Source organism: Talpa occidentalis, unplaced genomic scaffold (assembly GCF_014898055.3).
Source record: "Talpa occidentalis isolate TD23 unplaced genomic scaffold, MPIMG_talOcc4v2.1 talOcc4.5, whole genome shotgun sequence".
Taxonomy (NCBI): Eukaryota; Metazoa; Chordata; class Mammalia; order Eulipotyphla; family Talpidae; genus Talpa; species Talpa occidentalis.
Genome location: NW_023604861.1, coordinates 7219603 through 7236525, shown reverse-complemented (window position 1 = coordinate 7236525; position 16923 = coordinate 7219603). Strand labels below are relative to the sequence as shown.

At 44.2% G+C, this 16923-nt stretch overlaps 1 protein-coding gene across 1 annotated transcript in view; it reads left to right on the top strand.

Annotated features, from left to right (window-relative positions):
• The window catches only part of CLYBL (citramalyl-CoA lyase), a 221443-nt gene that overhangs the window by 187222 nt on the left and 17298 nt on the right, over positions 1 to 16923 (top strand). Inside the window, exons 4-7 of the mRNA XM_054701673.1 lie at positions 5273 to 5461; positions 9338 to 9439; positions 11027 to 11120; positions 12405 to 12572. Coding sequence (XP_054557648.1) covers positions 5273 to 5461; positions 9338 to 9439; positions 11027 to 11120; positions 12405 to 12572 — 553 coding nt within the window. The remainder of the gene's footprint in view (positions 1 to 5272; positions 5462 to 9337; positions 9440 to 11026; positions 11121 to 12404; positions 12573 to 16923) is intronic.

Below are 16923 nucleotides of genomic sequence, written 5' to 3'. Positions count from 1 at the left end.
TTCATGCATAAAGAACCGGGGTACAGGCCAGAAGTGCAGGGAGTGAGAGGATTCACCAGAGACAGAGTGGGGAACAGAACAAACAGACTGACTGAAATACACTGCTGAGGGGAGCAGCGGGCGAGACAGGAGTGGTCTGCTGCGCCATGTGGGTAGCTCCCTGACCGGGGATCAAACTCGTGCTGCAGATGCTACGGATTGCTTCATAGTGCTGAGACTTAACCCCATGTGCCACCAGGGAGGCCCACATTGTGTAAACTTTTTAAGGGTACAGTTCAGTGCTTAATAAATACATTCACATCTGTTTAGTTCTTAATAAGCATATCCTGGATTTTTTTAATCTATGGTCAGCTTTCAAGGATCAGTTATAAAGTTTGATCTTCTGTTTGTTTCTCTAACTTCCACAAATAAGTGAACTCTCTGATAGATATCTTTCTCCTTCTAGATCACTTCTCTTAGGATAGTCCTTTTCAGCTCCATCCATGCTGCTGCAAATGGCATGAGTTTATCTTTTTACAACGCTGAGTAGTATTCCATTGCCTATATGTACCACATCTTCTTGGTCCACTCATCTGTTCCAGGACATTTAGGTTGTTTGCATATCTTGGCTGCTGTAAATAGTACTGCAGTAAACATAGGAGTGCTGCTTTCCTTTCAAATTAGTGTTTTTGTGCTCTGTGTAGATTTGTAGGAATGGAACAGCTGGGTCACATGGCAGATCCACTTTCAGTCTTTTGCAAAATCTCCACATTGCTGTCCTTCAGGGTGGAGCTGGCTGCGTTCCCACCAGCCGTGTGGGAGGGTTCCGTCTCTCCACACCTCACCAGCGTTTGTTGTGTCTGGTTACAAATTTCTATTTCAGACCAAACTTGATCTTAGAGTTTTAAAAAGTGTATTTCATATAATGCTGATATCAGGGCCTGATGCCCCAAATTTGTTCCATTCTATGCCTGCAAGACCCTTTTAGGAAGTAGCTAAAGTGAAAATGAGATGAGATGGCAAATTCAGGAGAGACGGACTCCGTTCATATTTTTAAGTCAGTGGCGTGGCCATTTGCCTTTTGCAGGTTGGGACATTTCATACATTTTTAAAAACCACAGTGTTGCCTGTCTCCCTGGAGTCTACAAAGTCTTCCCCATTTCTTCATTACCAGACCTGGGGTGGGCCTCCAGCTTCCACCTTTCTCCCGTTGAGCCCAACGTTGTCTTTGGATTTCCTCTGGAAACCACCCTCCGTCACCCACGAGGCTGAGGAATGAGGGGAAGGGCGGGGTGTTAACGCAGATGTTAGGAAACTGAGATGTTGCTGTTATTTAAGTCACTTACTTGTGTATGTTTGTACTCGGTAGTTTTATAAATAAGCCCAAGGGGCTCCTCCTGGCGGTCACCATCCTCTTGAACCCCGTGTCCTGTCTGTCTCTCCCTATCCGACAGTAGAATTGATGCGGCTCTAATCCTTGGAAGTTTGGAACTAATGAACTGACTGCTGAGCCGCCGCCACGGAGCTTGGTCCCAAACTATACTGTACTTCACACCCGATTTATTCTCCAGATGGCGAGACTGTGCCGCCCCGCCGCGAGGGACCACCTCTTCCACTGGAGTGTAAAAGTGGACGGATGTTGTTTTCTTTGCAGATTTGATCATTCGGAGCTAGAAACTTGTGAGGATGATTAGTTATTAGCTTTAATGGGTGCCAATTGAACCAACTGCACGCAGATTTTCTCCTTTAATTTCGGAGTCTGCGGGTCTTGGTGTCAGTGGATTTCTCTGCTGCCTGACGTCACTGGAGCGTGGCTCTTCCCTGGTGACAAGAACCCAGTCTCTGAAATGATAGCAAGCCTGTTCCTGGCCCAGCCTGGGTCCCATCACACGGTGGCTTCCGTGTAAGGACAAGTTCATTAGCCACAACTCCCCGGCCCGGAGCACCAACTGTCGAATGGAGGGGCCACTCTAGTGGCCTGTGAAGATTCTGATCCCTGCCCAAATTCACTGGGACCTTTGCAGAGCCCCCTCCAGAATCAAACCTGCTACAGAACCCACTCGGGAACGAGTCCCTGCAGAGACCAACGTGCTGTTCACAAAGGCCTTGATTCCATGACTGTCTCCCCAAGGCTGTCCTATCTTAGGGGGACAGGTTCATCCCACATTGAGAAGCAGTTCCCAAGGCTGTCCTGTAATGCTCACACATTTAGAACACAGTCCTTTTAACTCTCCGTTTGAACAACCTGTTTTGTTACCAACATATAAAATATCTCTCTCCCACCTCACCCCCCTTCAGGAAAAAAGATCTTTTTTTAGATGACCTCTTTGCTTCGTTTTCTTTTCCTTCTTTCTCCAGGGAGTGCATTTACCTCCCAGTAATCTCAGCACATGCCCAGATAAGTCTTCTGAGAAGACAGTGTGGCCTCTGGTAAGACAGACATTGGAAGGATAGCAGAGCCAGACAGGAGCCCAAGAAAAAGGGTGTGAAAGTAAGTGGAAGTGAAGACAGCAAAGTGGTGGAGGAGTGATGTCAGGGAGGCGGGGTGGGGGGCTGAAGGAGGACAGAGAGGGAGGCAGACAAGAGAATGAACAGGATTCCTTTCTTCCCTCAGCGGGTGGACTGAGCCTCTGTCTAACACAATGCCCAGAACTAACTGGATTGTTCTTAGAAACTGGGCTGCTGTCACCCCACTGATGGTAGTGTTCGCTCACACAGAAACATAGTTCACCATTAAAATAACCAAAGAGGGGGGCCTCCCTGGTGACTCAGGGGTTAAAGTCACAGCATTATCAAGTTATCCACTGCGGTCTGAGCTCGATCCCCCATTCCCCAATCCCAGACTCCCCCCCACCAGGGAGCTGACCCACAGGGCACAGCAGACCTCTCCTGTCTCCCTGCTGCTCCCCTCAGCAGTGTATTTCAGTAGATCTGCCTGTTCTGCTCCCCACTCCGTCTCTGGTGAATCCTCTCGCCCCCCGCACCTCTGGCCTACACCCCAGTTCTTGTATGCATGAATAAATAAAAATAAATCTTAAAAATAAATAAATAAAATACCAAAGGGAAGAAAAGTCAACATGCTTGTCCGTGGTGTAGAGTCAGTGAAGCTGGTATTTCAGAATACCTGGCAGAACGACGCGCACTTAGTTTATGTCTGTTGCAACAAGCAGCAGCCCAATAATGAGGCATTGTGTAGCCGCAGACCTCAAGAGTCATCCTCTTCATTTGGGGAAGGTGCAGAATGATGGAAAGAGCTTGGTCTTTTCATTCTGAGCCAAAATGGGGAGGAAAAAAAAGTCCAATAAAATGCTGAGTATTCTCTGCTCATTATTATAACATGAAAGGTACTAATCAGATTATGCCTAAAATTGGAATTAGGTACTTCATTTGCAGCCAATTTCACAAGGGTTGAATTTTACTAAGTAAATCAGAATGTGCTGAAACCATGGCAATCTGACTTGGGATAAAAATCACAAACAGGTTGAGAACATGGGCTTTGAACAAACAGTCCCCTGCAAACCCAGTGAAGCAAAAAAACAGCTTAGAGGTCAGATTTTGTTGGGCACCTACAGTGGCAACCGAGGAAGCAGATCTTGACAGGAGTCCTGTGTCAGGCGCGTGCAGGTGAGTGAACGGGCATAAAGCACCCAACAATTCCGTTTTGAAAGGCACTTCGGCCTAAACGATCTCATCCGCTCCCCTCCATTTTCCATTCACTCTATGCCAACGAGGACCCTTGGCAAGCTGGAGCCAACCCACATGGCTTGCTGTTCAGGCTAAGGGGTGCTGGGTCCACACTGCCCAAGAGGAAGCAGCCCGTCTCCCCACAGCCCAGAGTCCTGAGTGAGCTCACACTTGCTCCTCACCTTCGGGTACGTTCACATGTAGTGAGGAGTCCCAAGAGGGCCGGGCTGAGAGATGCAGGAGAGCCTGAAAGCTGCGGGGTCGCCAGCGGCACCCGCAGGCTGACACCCCGGCTTTGGCTGGCCTGAGTACGGCCTCTGTTCTCCAGGCCTGGCCCAATTCTTGGTCCCCAGGGCCCCGTAAATCAGGACCAGCGAGCTGGCTTAAATGGATCCCCCCCCCCCCCCCGTGCTATTACCAGCCCTGCTGACGCTCTCAGCCACCGCTCAGACCTAGTCAGTCCGTCTGGCTTAATCTACTGTCATTGGACTCAGGCCCTCCATGGGCCCAAGTAATTCCTTTTTGTCCCCACTCCGGTTTGCTGTTTTCCCCGATAAGTATGGCTGTTCAAATCCTTCTATATTGTCAAGACTTTTTTTTTAACCACATTCATCAGCAATGAGGAGCTTTAAAGTTTTATTAGGATCATAAACTCCCTTCCCAAATGAAACTGCTTTTGATACGTGTTCATTCTGACAATGAGAATTTGTTGAGGGCTGTTGGCAAGTTGGAGGAATTTGTTTTTGAAACTGAAATTGGCAGGAAGTAATGACCCCAAGTGCTTTCTTTCTCTTGGCGCCAACCCCCACCCCCTCAATGTACTCCTTTCTCTCCCCACTCCCCTCCCCAGCCTTGTCACCCCCAACTCAAAGCCAATAAATACGAGTTTGGTTTAATACCATTTTTCTGGGGACAATTCAAATACTGAAGCGGGCATGCAATCGCTCAGCTTTACGGTGGAGCAAAGAACTGTCAAATCAAAGGCAAAACTGTATTTTCTGCCACTTTACGAAGGCATTTCTTGGTGATAATTTTGCCTACTGAATAAGGTGGAGCTTTTTTATAGCGTGGAGTGACATTTTCCTGAGTGCCTTCCTAATTGAATGTCAAGATTCAACTCAATTGCAGAAAAAGAGAAAGAGAAAAAAAGCGAGTAAAAATCTGAATGCATGTGAGAAAAGAGAAATAAATCCTTATTTTTCCCCAAATGTGAATTTGCTGACAGACGAGATTACCATTATCCATAGGTTAACCAGTTCTGATATTTGTTAAATGAGTAAATGCAGGCTGAGGACTTAGAACCTTGCCTGGCACTTATAAATGCTCAATAAAGTCTCCTATTTGTGGCTTTTCCTTTCCATTTGGAAAGTAAATCTAGTGAGCTCGAGGTACCCCAATGTAGCCGTCACCTCCGTTCTGGTCTCCATCAGTGAAATTTGGAACCTCTTGCCTGTCGGATAGGTTACCATTGACTCGGTGGACAGAAAATTTGCAGATACAATAATGGCACCCAGACGCTGAACCCCTATAGTAGTTTCACACACTGTTCAATCGTGTTTCCTCTCGGTGATCAATAAACTGAACAGCTACATTTTACTGACACTTCTAGAGTGAAGCGCGACTGAGAATAGTAAAAACTCTTGAAGACTTTGACCTGGGCCCCACAGAAAAGTGCGTGCGAATCAACTCCGTGTCCAGCGGCCTGGCCGAAGAGGACCTGGAGGCGCTTCTGCAGTCCCGGGTCCTGCCCTCCAGCCTGATGCTGCCCAAGGTGGAAAGTCCTGAGGACATCCAGTGGGTGAGTAGAGGACACTCTGCTTTAACTGAAGACTCGAGAGGTGCTGAGGAGGATGTAGCAGAGAGGAAGGTCTGGGCCCTGCAGGTTCTGGAAAGGTGTACTCAGAGCAGACAGGCAGGGCCTGGAGACAGGGGAGACATGGCCCCAGAGACCACGCCTGTCCCCCAAAGCGTCCTCGGGAGCAGCTCCGCCTTAGACATGATGCTTCTGCTCTCTGGGGAGCTTTGTGGTTTGGACCCAGTGGCTCACCAGCCCTCACGGAACCACGCCTGGAAAGCGGTCCAGCCTGGATGGCGTCTTGCACCCCAGGCCCCCCCAGGAGGGGCGTTGACGTCATGATTCTCGCCCAGATTCCCTGGAAATCATTCTAGACAGTGAAAGCACATTCGCCGCCCATGAAACAGCGCAGCTAGAGACGAAGAGGGAAAGGTCACTCGTTAGGGCAACCAGAGGGACCAACAGGAAGCTTTTAACTAGTGGTTTTAATTAGCGCAGATATTATTTCCTGAGCAGGTCTCTAGCCCGTCCTTTCTAAATTGCTGACAGGTGTGTTTGTGTTTCAAGGCCGACTTTTCAGCCAATAAAAAGCTGACATGTAAAGTGGTTGGCATGTCACATTACTTGAAAAAACTTTGAAATGGGTCTAATTATACTGCGATTGTTTTCGTTGTTAAAGGGAAGGAAGGTGGGGAGCGAGGTTTTATTCTGGGGTTGCCAGGATCCTCCAGGTCTTTGCTGAATAAAGTCACAGCCGCAGGGCAGAGGGGCTGCGAGTGCCTGGCAAGGGGTGTGGACAGCCACACGCGGAGTCCTTGTCACCCCCGAGGGGACTGCTCCCCGTTCAGTGCGGGTAGATGGGTCCATCTGTGCCGTGGCCGGCCACACGTGGCAGCTGAGCACAGGAAACGTGGCAGGTCCAAATTGAGATGTGCCGCGAATATAAAATCCATCCAGGGTTTTGAGGGCTCGGTAGTCTTCCACCCCTACCTGCCCCCCCCCCCACCAAAGGATATAAATTATCTCAATATTTTTTTAGAGTGATTACATGTTGAAATGCTAATATTTCAGCTAGAGGGGATCGCATAAGCATATGATGCAAATTAAATCCACCCGTTTCCTTTGACCCCTCTCTTGTCGCCACTAGGAAAGGTGGGCTCACAGATGCCACCTGCTCCTCTCCCGCCGGACAGCGCCGAGCTGGCGGCCTCTCGGAGACCCCGGTGGCCCGGCCCGTTTTACTTACTAAGCTGGAGTTGTGTCCAGGTCACCCCCCAGGAGCCGGGAGAGGCTGGTGACAGGCGCTTCCTCGCGGCCCCGGCTCCCACCCCCTCGGAATGTGTCTCAAGTTGATTGAAATAGAACCCGAAGTCGCTGTTTCCCTTTGGTTTCTTAGTTCATGCCTATTTATCCCCGCCAGCACCCTTCATCTGAGCGGCGAGGCCCCACCCCAGCCTTCAGCCCGGGCTTCTGTTCGAGGTTTTAAATCCTTGGATGTGAGGAACGTCCTGCCACCTAAATAGGATTTCTAGTTAACAGAAGTCTTTCGGGCTGTTTATTTTTTCCTCTCCGTTTGTATTTATGTGAAGCATAAAACCCAGAGCCCGCCGCACTACTGAAAGATGGGCTTCCTTGTTTTCTTTTGTGTGAGAATCTCTCGCTGGCCTTTTGTCACTGGTGTGGGTTCTTGTTTGACTGGCACGGCTTTATTGGACTATAACAAGCGTGACTCTGCCTCCTTTGTCGCGGGACAATTCTCCCACAAATCCCGAACCGTGTGCATTCTTCCCGCACGCTATTGGGTGTGCACTGCCATTGAAAGAATCGCTGAGCCCTGCTACTTCATCTCCTCCCCAATCTCTTTGTGATGTGTCCCCCCTTCTCGCCCCCCCCACTCCCCCCGCCCCCAGTCGCCTCCACCTCGCTGAAATGAACACTTTACCAGGCCGGAAACATTTAATCGTCTCCTTTTGAAAAAATTAATTGAAACTTCTCCACTAGTTACCTTTTGTGTTAGTACTTAATGCAATTTTTTAAGAAAGAAGTGGGGGAGGAAGAGGAGGCTGGGCTGGCATATTTCATTTTAAAATGCCCCTATTTGGCTTTAAAAAAAAAAAAGAAGTGCCATGAGAGATTTTTCTATCCCTAAGAACAGGGACTATGTTGTGCCAAGGGCTTGCCGAGTTTTAAACTCCGTGGATTTGTAGTTAGAACTATTATCACAAAAAATGGGATAAGTAGCTCTGCAAGTTTTTTTTTTAAGGAGGAAAAAAACTCCTCTGGCGCCTCTGTAACACCCAAACCACTGATATTTCACTGCTCGCTTCCCTCCCCCCGCCAGCTTCCGTGTGAAAAATCATGTTGTATTTTCCTTTACGTGCACTACTGTAGATTTTGTCCCCTCAATTGTCGCGTCTCCTCTTCTGTGCTCTTTGGGCTGAGTTATGCCTTCCCTTGCAAAGTTACTAAGGAGGTGATGATGATGGTGCTGAGAGGGAGGGGCAGGGGAGCAACTGGGAATAATTCTTCATTACTGAAAGCTGTGATTTATTTTAGCCTAATTGTAAAGTTACTGCAAATTGCTCAAAAGCTTTTTAAAGATCCCAGTGATTAGATTTTTTCGGGGGGTGGGGGCAGCGCAGGCAAGGAGGGGGCAGCTAAAAGGGGAAATAACACCTCTAATCCTGCTTCTGGTAAATAGGCTGCCAGCTTTTAAAATGAGTTTCCTTTCTATTAGTCAGAATATTATGCTAAGCCTTAAGCATTAGTTTTTTTATGTTGCCATAGCAGCCCTATTCCTGCAGGGTGGTGACCTGCGATGATTACAGTACAAAGCTTATAGGGTCTTGAAACCCCCTTTGAAGATGAAAAGTCTTTGATGGTTTATATTTATGCAAATCTCTTAGATATGATTTACCCAACTGAGACTGAATGGAGAGATGATTAAAATTCCCTTTTCCTTTGATATCCATTAATGGCTGAATATTCCTTAAATTTAAAATGGATAGATATGGTTTCATCTTTATTTACAAAAATATCTTTATCATACCTGTGTGATTTGGTTTTTTTTTTTTTTTAATCTCCCCACATCTTATTAGATCTAGATAGACATAATAGATTTACAATTTAGAGTGTGGTGTTGTTTTTTTTTTTTTTTTTTTTCCTTTTGAAAGGGGGGGGTGGGGGGATTCGTGCAAGACCTTTTGTATGTTTCCAGATGATAGATTTTGGAATTTGGGCTACCCCACTGGCAGCAGAGAGCTCGCTGTGAACTGGTCTCATGGAAAAAATTGGCGAGCTTTGGTCTTCAAAGAATTAAACTTCCTTTTTAAGGTCTTCCTAGGTAAGCTAAAAATTATGAAGAAAAACCTTTGGAACAAAGGGTGGTGGTGCTCTGATGAAAAATATGAATTCCACGTGGAAAGCTGCCGAGCAGCCACGCCGATGTCAGTGCTGTGCTGGGCAGGAAACAAAAACAGAATAGTGGCAGGTAGGGCAAGTCCCTATTGTTTTAGGGGCCCAGCACTTGCATTGAGCGGAGTGGGAACAGACGTCTTCAGTGAATATGTTTTCACGGAAAGCATTTGAACTCGAGAGCCTCTCCTTCCAGTTCTCACTCCTAGGCCTCAAATTGCTCCTTTAGGGGAAAAAAAAAAATTATAATGCTTGGGGTTTTGCTATTTAGTTTGGTGGGAACTTTGTTACCTTTTTTCTTTGGTCTTGCCTCCTTTTTTTTTTTTTAATTCTATTGTGCGCCTGAAAGAGGCTGGGATAGTACTTCCTCAGGTCAAAAAGACTTAAATACTGCTTCTCTGCGTCTACATTTCAGTGATTGTACATTTTCCCCCCACTAATCACCTATGACACTTTTGATTTTAGTTTTCAGACAAATTTTCGTTCTACTTAAAAGGCCGAAAACTTGAACAACCAATGAATTTAATCCCTTTTGTGGAAACTGCCATGGGTTTACTCAATTTTAAGGTAAGAAAACCTTAGTGGGACTAATAAGTTGGAATTTAACAGAACTTTTGTTTTCGATTTTAACATCTACTCAAAATATTTTTCTAGGAAGATTTATAAGCAAAATAAAACTCAGCACCATTTGTTAACTGTAATCATCCAAAAACCAGGTTGTGGGAATCTTAAAAAAAAAAATGGCTAGCTAGTAAAAAAACTTCCAGTCCTCAGTGTTTCAATGAAGTATTTTTCTATTCCTAGCAATAATTTGAATTAATCACTGTGTGCATATATACTTTGAATCATTATATTTATTCTTTTGTATAAATTGCCTTTTCCTGGGGGAATTTTCTGACCTCTGTGACAATATGATATCTGGTAGAAAAAGATTGCTATTTGTAAGTTAGTATACACAAATAATTTGTGGTATACTATAAATAATAATGTTATTTCGATTTTCCATACTCATATATAAAATATTTTCTAATATGCTTTCAGGAAGATGAGTTTTCCTCCATTTTGTGGTTGCCTTAAAACTAATATAAATAATCCAGTTAGTTTGATCTAAAAATTCACAGCCAACTTGTTCTTTTCCCCCTTTATCAGTAGCCCTTTAAATTTTTTACGAAATAAGCCTCCCCTGCCACCTGACCTGTGAGCATCAGTGTAACACCCCACCAAGGACCCAGGAGAAGACACCCCAAAAGCAAAGCAAAAAGAGAGCCGGACTGCTCTGGAGAGATAATAGGGGCAGATGCTCGGAAGGAAACTTGGAGCCCTCTGGGCCAGGCAGAGTGCAAACGTTTGGGGCATGTTTCAGACCTGGTGATGAGTGTGCTTGCACACCAGCCACACATCCTCCCGGTCCGCCCCAGCATTCTCAGAATGCGATCAACGAGTATCCCTTCGATGCAACTAGATTCATACAGTGGTAGAATTTGGGGCACTGTTTGGCCATTTTATTCCATAGCATTCTTAGAAATACTTGCAGCCCCTGAAATGAATCAACAGTGTCCTCACCTATTTCTCATGCCTCCCCCCAACATATGCTGCCTCTCCACCTTTGTGCAGTCATACTTATGTCTGGAACTGATGCTGTTTGTCTTTATTTTCACAGAGAAATGTCCAAGTTGCATATTAATACATCTTGGCTGGCTTGTTTTATTTTTATTTTCCCCTCTGGAGTTCTAGGTTTTTGTACTGTATGCTTTTAATCCTGAGACCGTTTACCAGGAAACCTCGATCCTAATACAAATAATCCAATTAGTTTGATTTAAAAATTCTTTCCTTCTCTCCTGTGGTTTTCCATTTTTTGCTTGAGAGTCTCTTAAAGCAAAAACAAATTTTGGAGAACAATAACTTATAGTACAATCAAAATGAGTTAACTCCAAGTTTCTCTAGAAGTGGCCTGAGCAACGATTTGAACTTTAAAATTCATAAACTGCATTCAGCAAAAAATATGTACACTGTACTTTTGAATTTGGGCTGCATTGTTAGGGCAGCTTTCAGCCAAACGGTTAGGAGTTGGATCTTTTCTGTTACTAAAAAACACCCTGTGACTTCTCATGCGTGCGTGTCTCTGAGGTTTGGTTCTGTTCTGCTCTTTTGCAGGCGGTGTGTGAAGAAGCAGTGAGGACCGGGCCTCCAGCAGGTCTTTTTCTAGATGCAGTCGTTTTTGGAGGAGAAGACTTCCGAGCCAGCATAGGTGTATCAAAGACTAAACTCTCTCCCCTCTCCATCCCTCCATCTTTCTCTCCCTCTCTCCCCCTCACCCTCAGTATATGTGTGCATATTTTTTCTCTGCCTCCTCACAAATGTACATTTACATGACAATGTATATTTGTCAACCCTGACAATGGTGTTTCAACTCAGTGGGCAGCCCTTCCTGATAATTCTGTTCTCCTCCCAGCTTTCCTGTGTCCACAGCATCACAGCATAACTTCTGCTCATTTATAAGATAACTAATAAAAAGCCTGTTGCAGCCTCACACATATTGCGCAACATCCGGCATCTACTTTCTTTGTAATAAGTATAACATGTGGACTTCCTCTCTGCTGCTTCAGTATTTTGTTTTCACATCAGTCTGGGCCTCTAACCCAAATTTAAGGCAATTTCACATTTGCTTGAGTCACTTGCTACCTTAAATGAATATCTAAAATAAGGCTTAAACTGTATCTATCACAACTCTTCTTTATGGGAAATATTTACTGGGAGAGTGAACTTGTGATCTCTTCTCTTCTCCATCCCTGCGTCATTCTGCCGCTGGCCTGGGCTCTGTGGAACTAGAGACTGTGGATGCATCTAGAAAAGAGGCCAAGACCACAAAGCTTTTATAGAACCCCCGTCCCAGGGACCTGAGCAGTACCTGGGCGGATAGTAACAGAGACACCCCCTCCCCGGGGTGAAAGGCAGGAATTTATTTCAATACCGGTCTTCCCAGGAGACTTTAGCATAGCCCTTCAGTGAACACTTTCCCCTTTCTCAGAAGCAGCGCCCTACATTTCTCCATGGTCCCCCTCCAAACCTGAAACTGCAGCACTTGGCTCAGGCCCTGTCTGGACAGGGCAGCTCAGCCAGAGCCCTGGGATCGCCCTGTTCTGCGAGGAGTTAACCCCTTCCCTGCACAGCTAATGGTTGCCTTTTGTGGTGCTATCTCTGCACTGACACTTTCTAACACAGTGGCAGGAAGGAAAAGATATGCCCAACGTCCTTTGTCACCTCTGTGCTATTTGTGATTCTATCTCCTGAGAGGAAGAGGGGTTTTTCTTAATACACCCCCAAGAAATTATACTGGAAGATATAGGCAGCCCTGAGGTTTCTTTAACTCTGTCCCACACGGCACACTCTGCACTTATCTTGGAGTCACTTTTGCTGGGAAGCAGTTTCCAGGAAGGCCGAGGTGTCTTTACAAACTGTATTCTTAGAGGAAATAGCTGGGTTCAGTTTCCAAAGCGAACCTCTCCTTTTTGTGTCAACACCCCTTTTGCAGGTGCAACAAGTAGTAAGGGAAGCCAAGACATTCTCTATGCCCGACAGAAGATCGTGGTGGTAGCCAAGGCCTTTGGCCTGCAGGCCGTCGACCTGGTGTACATCGACTATCGGGACGAAGAGGGGCTTCTAAGGCAGTCACGAGAAGGCGCCGCCATGGGATTCACTGGTAGGACTCTCCCCACTGTCTCAGAAAGCAGTGTCCAGTCAGCGAACATTCCAGAAAAGTAGAAATTAACCAGAAATGACTGTTTCTACTGTCGCAGGTGCCTCATAGATTCATCCCACTATTTGAAACACAAAAAAGCCACCCAGAGCAAGAACCTGCCAAACAAATAGTCTTTGGCTCTGCAAAGCCAGAAACAAATTCCACATTCCATTTTCTCTTTTTTCTTGGCAGTTATCTTTTTTTCCTGCCCTCTTACGTATTTTGTCGCAGCTTCTACTGACCCGGAGGAAGGGAAGAGGCTGCTGTGGAAGTGTTTGGAGTGAATTGCCATAAAAATTTGGGTTGATGGGGAGAAGAAAAATTTCCTGAAATACTTAAATTATTCATTTATTTCCCTCCCCCCGAAAAAAATGGTGATTTCTTCTTTGATTTATTTTTTCACTGATAACTAGTTTTTTATTCTGCGGGCACTCCGAGCCCCTCCTTTCTCTCCCACCTCCCAGGAAGCGTCTGTGCACCTGGCGACACCTGAGGGCATCGGCTGGCGCTAAGAGCAGCCAGTCCCTTGCAGTCCAGTCCTGGGGCGCAGGCGGATATCTGTTGATTGGTGTGCCCCATCACTCATCTCCCCAGGAGCCCGGGGGGGCAACTGAAAATTGTGTTTTTGCAACAGAAATCTATTTTTTGAAAAACTACAATAGGCTTCTGTGCACAAGCACCCGTCGGCAGCGCGCATGCGTGTGCACACGCGCAACCAGATTAGAAAGCACCTCTTCTTGCTTGTGCTGCTGCCAGTGCCAAGAATATCATTATCAGGAAGGTACCCAGAGAATAAGGGAAAGAGACAAGCATCCTTGCTCTCCCTCTTGGGCATATGCTGAGACCGTCCAGCCAGGGGGTACTGGCAGAATCATTTCATGAGGTCCCCTTCAGTGTAAAAGATAGCAGACTGGACGATGATATCACCGACATAAAAAGGAAAGATGCCAGAGACAGTGTTAGTGTTGTGCTAGGACTCCATAAACCATCAACTTTTGCTTTTGTGTTTTTAACAGAGTAAAAAGAATCAAAAGGAGATTGCCCCAAATTTTTAAGTAAACAAGTAAATAAATGAGATCTTCTAGAGAAGTATTTTTCAGTCATCGGAACTCATAAAGGAGTCCTCCCTGAACTTAGCAGTGACTGGTATGGAGGGTCCCTTACGCCTTTTCTCTGGGTCCCCCTGGTCCTTGGGGCCTATTACACCTGCCTCCTTCCACCCACCAGTTAGGAGGAGGCCCAAAAGGAAAAGTCGGAGAAAAACTCCATGAAATCTATCTAATAGATCCCAATATTGTTGGTCTAAAATGTGTGGCATCGGCTGCCAAGCAGCCAGATGTTGCTCTAAAATGGGCACTAATTTAGTCAAAACTGGAAAACACTGACTCGATGCCCGCCTGTCACCATCGCGCGCCAGAACCCAGGCGTCCTCAGCGTCCTCAGAGAAAAGCGTTTGCTCCACAACTTCTAAGGGAGCTGGAGAGTTTCTCCAAGATACAGCACTGAATAAAGGGGGTCCCCTAATTCAATCGCAGAAGACAAGTTAGTTCAAATCAGATTTAAATTTCTACACTGTGCCCAGCTCAGCATGAGGAGCTTATGGTCCTGGCACCATTGTCTCTCAACAACAGGGAGTATTAAGTCACAAAAAATGGAAGCAGGGGGGGCACGGGGAGGCACCAAGGGTACAGTGCCTGTTCGATGTTCAAGTCAGCAAAGGGGGAGCTCCACTCTCATAGCTCATAGCCACTTCGCAATTTTCAAAAAGAAGGTCTTTGTTGTCCCCCTTGTAGAGTTACAATGCCAATTAAAGGTAGTTGGTCTGATGACAAGATATAAGATTATTTGTAGTATTTTTTTTAAATAAATGCTTTCATGAGTATTGTAGACCACACATGATCTGTTTGTCCTAAGTATTTGTCATTTCATGGCCATACCTTGGGCTGTGAACAAGAAGGGAGGAGAGGATAGAGAGAGAGGAACAGGGGAGATGGGGGGGGGGGTCAGTGAGGAGAAAGGCACACCCCGTTTGAGGAAGGTGGCTGAAGGTTTAAAATCTAATGAAAGTATGCTGTCCATGGCACTGCTGTGGAAACTCAGTCTGTGCTACCAGAATGCTCTGTACTTTTGAAAATTCGATATATTTTGAATGAGTTGCAGTTTTTTAAAGTTAGCCGGGCATCCAACAGTGGGTTGTAGTTTCTGTTCTGCAGTCATTGTTTCACAGGCCACGATCCATGTAGATTGATTTTAAATCAATGCATTGGCTGTATGAACGGCTATTAACTTTAGGAATTATTTTTATAAAAAGAACCCAAAAATAAATCTTGGAAGAAAGCTTTAACAGCTGACTTAGTCATCACAGTTTCTTCAAGGCTACATGCTGAGAAGGATTATAAATATGAAGAGCTATAGGTTTTCTTCTTTTTTGCAGTCTTTTGTAGAAGACAAAAATGACACCATCATACAGTTACCTAAAAGACTTGACAGGTATTGATTTAAAACACGATCTATCAAGTGGTACTGTAAAAAGGATTTCATGGTCATAAATTTTAATGTCTTCCAATTTTGCACCCTCTCAGTAACTTGTCAATAACAACTCTTCTGTATAAAATATTTGCTCCACTCCCACATTGCAGTAAGGTCTGGTGTTCAGTTGCTGGGATGTGTAAGAAGTGACAAAAGATAATTTCACATATGGATGTTCAGAAATTTCGAAAACCTAGCACATAGCTTAGAGTCAGCCTCATTACCAAAATTGGGATACTCAAAAGCCATCCATTGGTTCAGAGTATTTTAAATTGTTTGCTCCACAAATGATAATGTCCATATCATGAAGTTCCCGTGAAATCTCGCTTTTTTTCACAGCAGTGTAAATTATGTACATAAATTAGAAAATTCCGAACTCACAATTAGGAGAAAATGACACCAGGACTGACATCCTTTATTAATAATATTGTAACAACTATTAGATTACTTAAATATCCTCTCAATGCCTACTATCCAAAAAGCTCTTATTTGTTATCACTGATGTTGTTTGTTCTCAGAGATGATTCCCCAAATAATTTGAAGCATCTTTATTTGTATAGGTTTTTAACATATGCTAATAAGGTAATGCAGTAGCGATGTGAGAGTTTTCCTTATGCCACCGTAAAGGAAAATATTGTTATATTTTTCCACTTAAACTTTTTCATACTAAAAATATTTTTTTACAAATAGTGTTCTTTTTTCTATTCAGTAGACTAATAATGACAACAATAGGAACTGACATTTTATAAATCAGAATATTCTTTGTTCAAGCTAAATGTTAACACAACTATTTCAAAATCAAAGCAAATTTGACATACCAACAAATACATTTAGCCGAGGAAATTTTCATTAAGTGTACATTCATTTTTAAAGAAGCAAATATGCCCATAATTTTATCATGTAATAAAATATAATTTCATCATGATCATAACATTAAATTATGTTGCATTTTGTTAATGGGCTGATTAGATTCTGCTCTTTCCTCATTAATTTTTTTTAAGACCGTATGATTCTTAGAATCCTATGACTCTTATCTTTATATAATGTTTTACTTTAGATTCCTAAGCTCTAAAAGAAGGTAGAAAGCTTTGTTAAAACCATTACTAGACAGAGGAGATTTCTTCTGGGGTGTCTAGGTATATTTCTAAGAAGGAAATATGCAGTCTTCATTCTATAAGAAAAAAGGAAAAATTTGGTTATGTTTGTGGACAAAGAAACTGTCTGTAATTTATTTAAACACTTTAAAGTGCAATATTCCAGAGACTACAGTGTTCAAATCTGCCTTCTGTTTTCCTGTACTGAAGACAATTTTTTCATTGAAATCCATTTTTTAATAGTGGTTAGAAAATGACACCCAATATTCATCTAAAAGACAGAAAATTAAATCTATTACTGTAAGGCATGATGTGATATTAATACAGTTGTAATGTCTGCTGTTGTGAGCTTGATGAAGACCACAGACCACTTTTAAAAGAAATCAGAAATGGGATAATGGCCCCAAATAAGTAAAGGACAACGTCTTTTAAAATTTGAATTAACATATCATTTTTGCCTGCTTTAACACAAGATAACAACTCTGATTTACAGACATTATCCTCTAAAGTTCCAGCCAAAGCACAGGAGCCGCCTGCTCCGTCCACCTGTAACTAAAAATGAGGGATTATCTGTTCGAAGGTGGCATTTCTATAGGATCAGAAACACAATTACTCCCATTGTTGTATTTGTTCTTATGTGGTATTCCGGAAAAGCCTGCCCAATTGTGGGTTTTTTTTTTTTCTTTTTA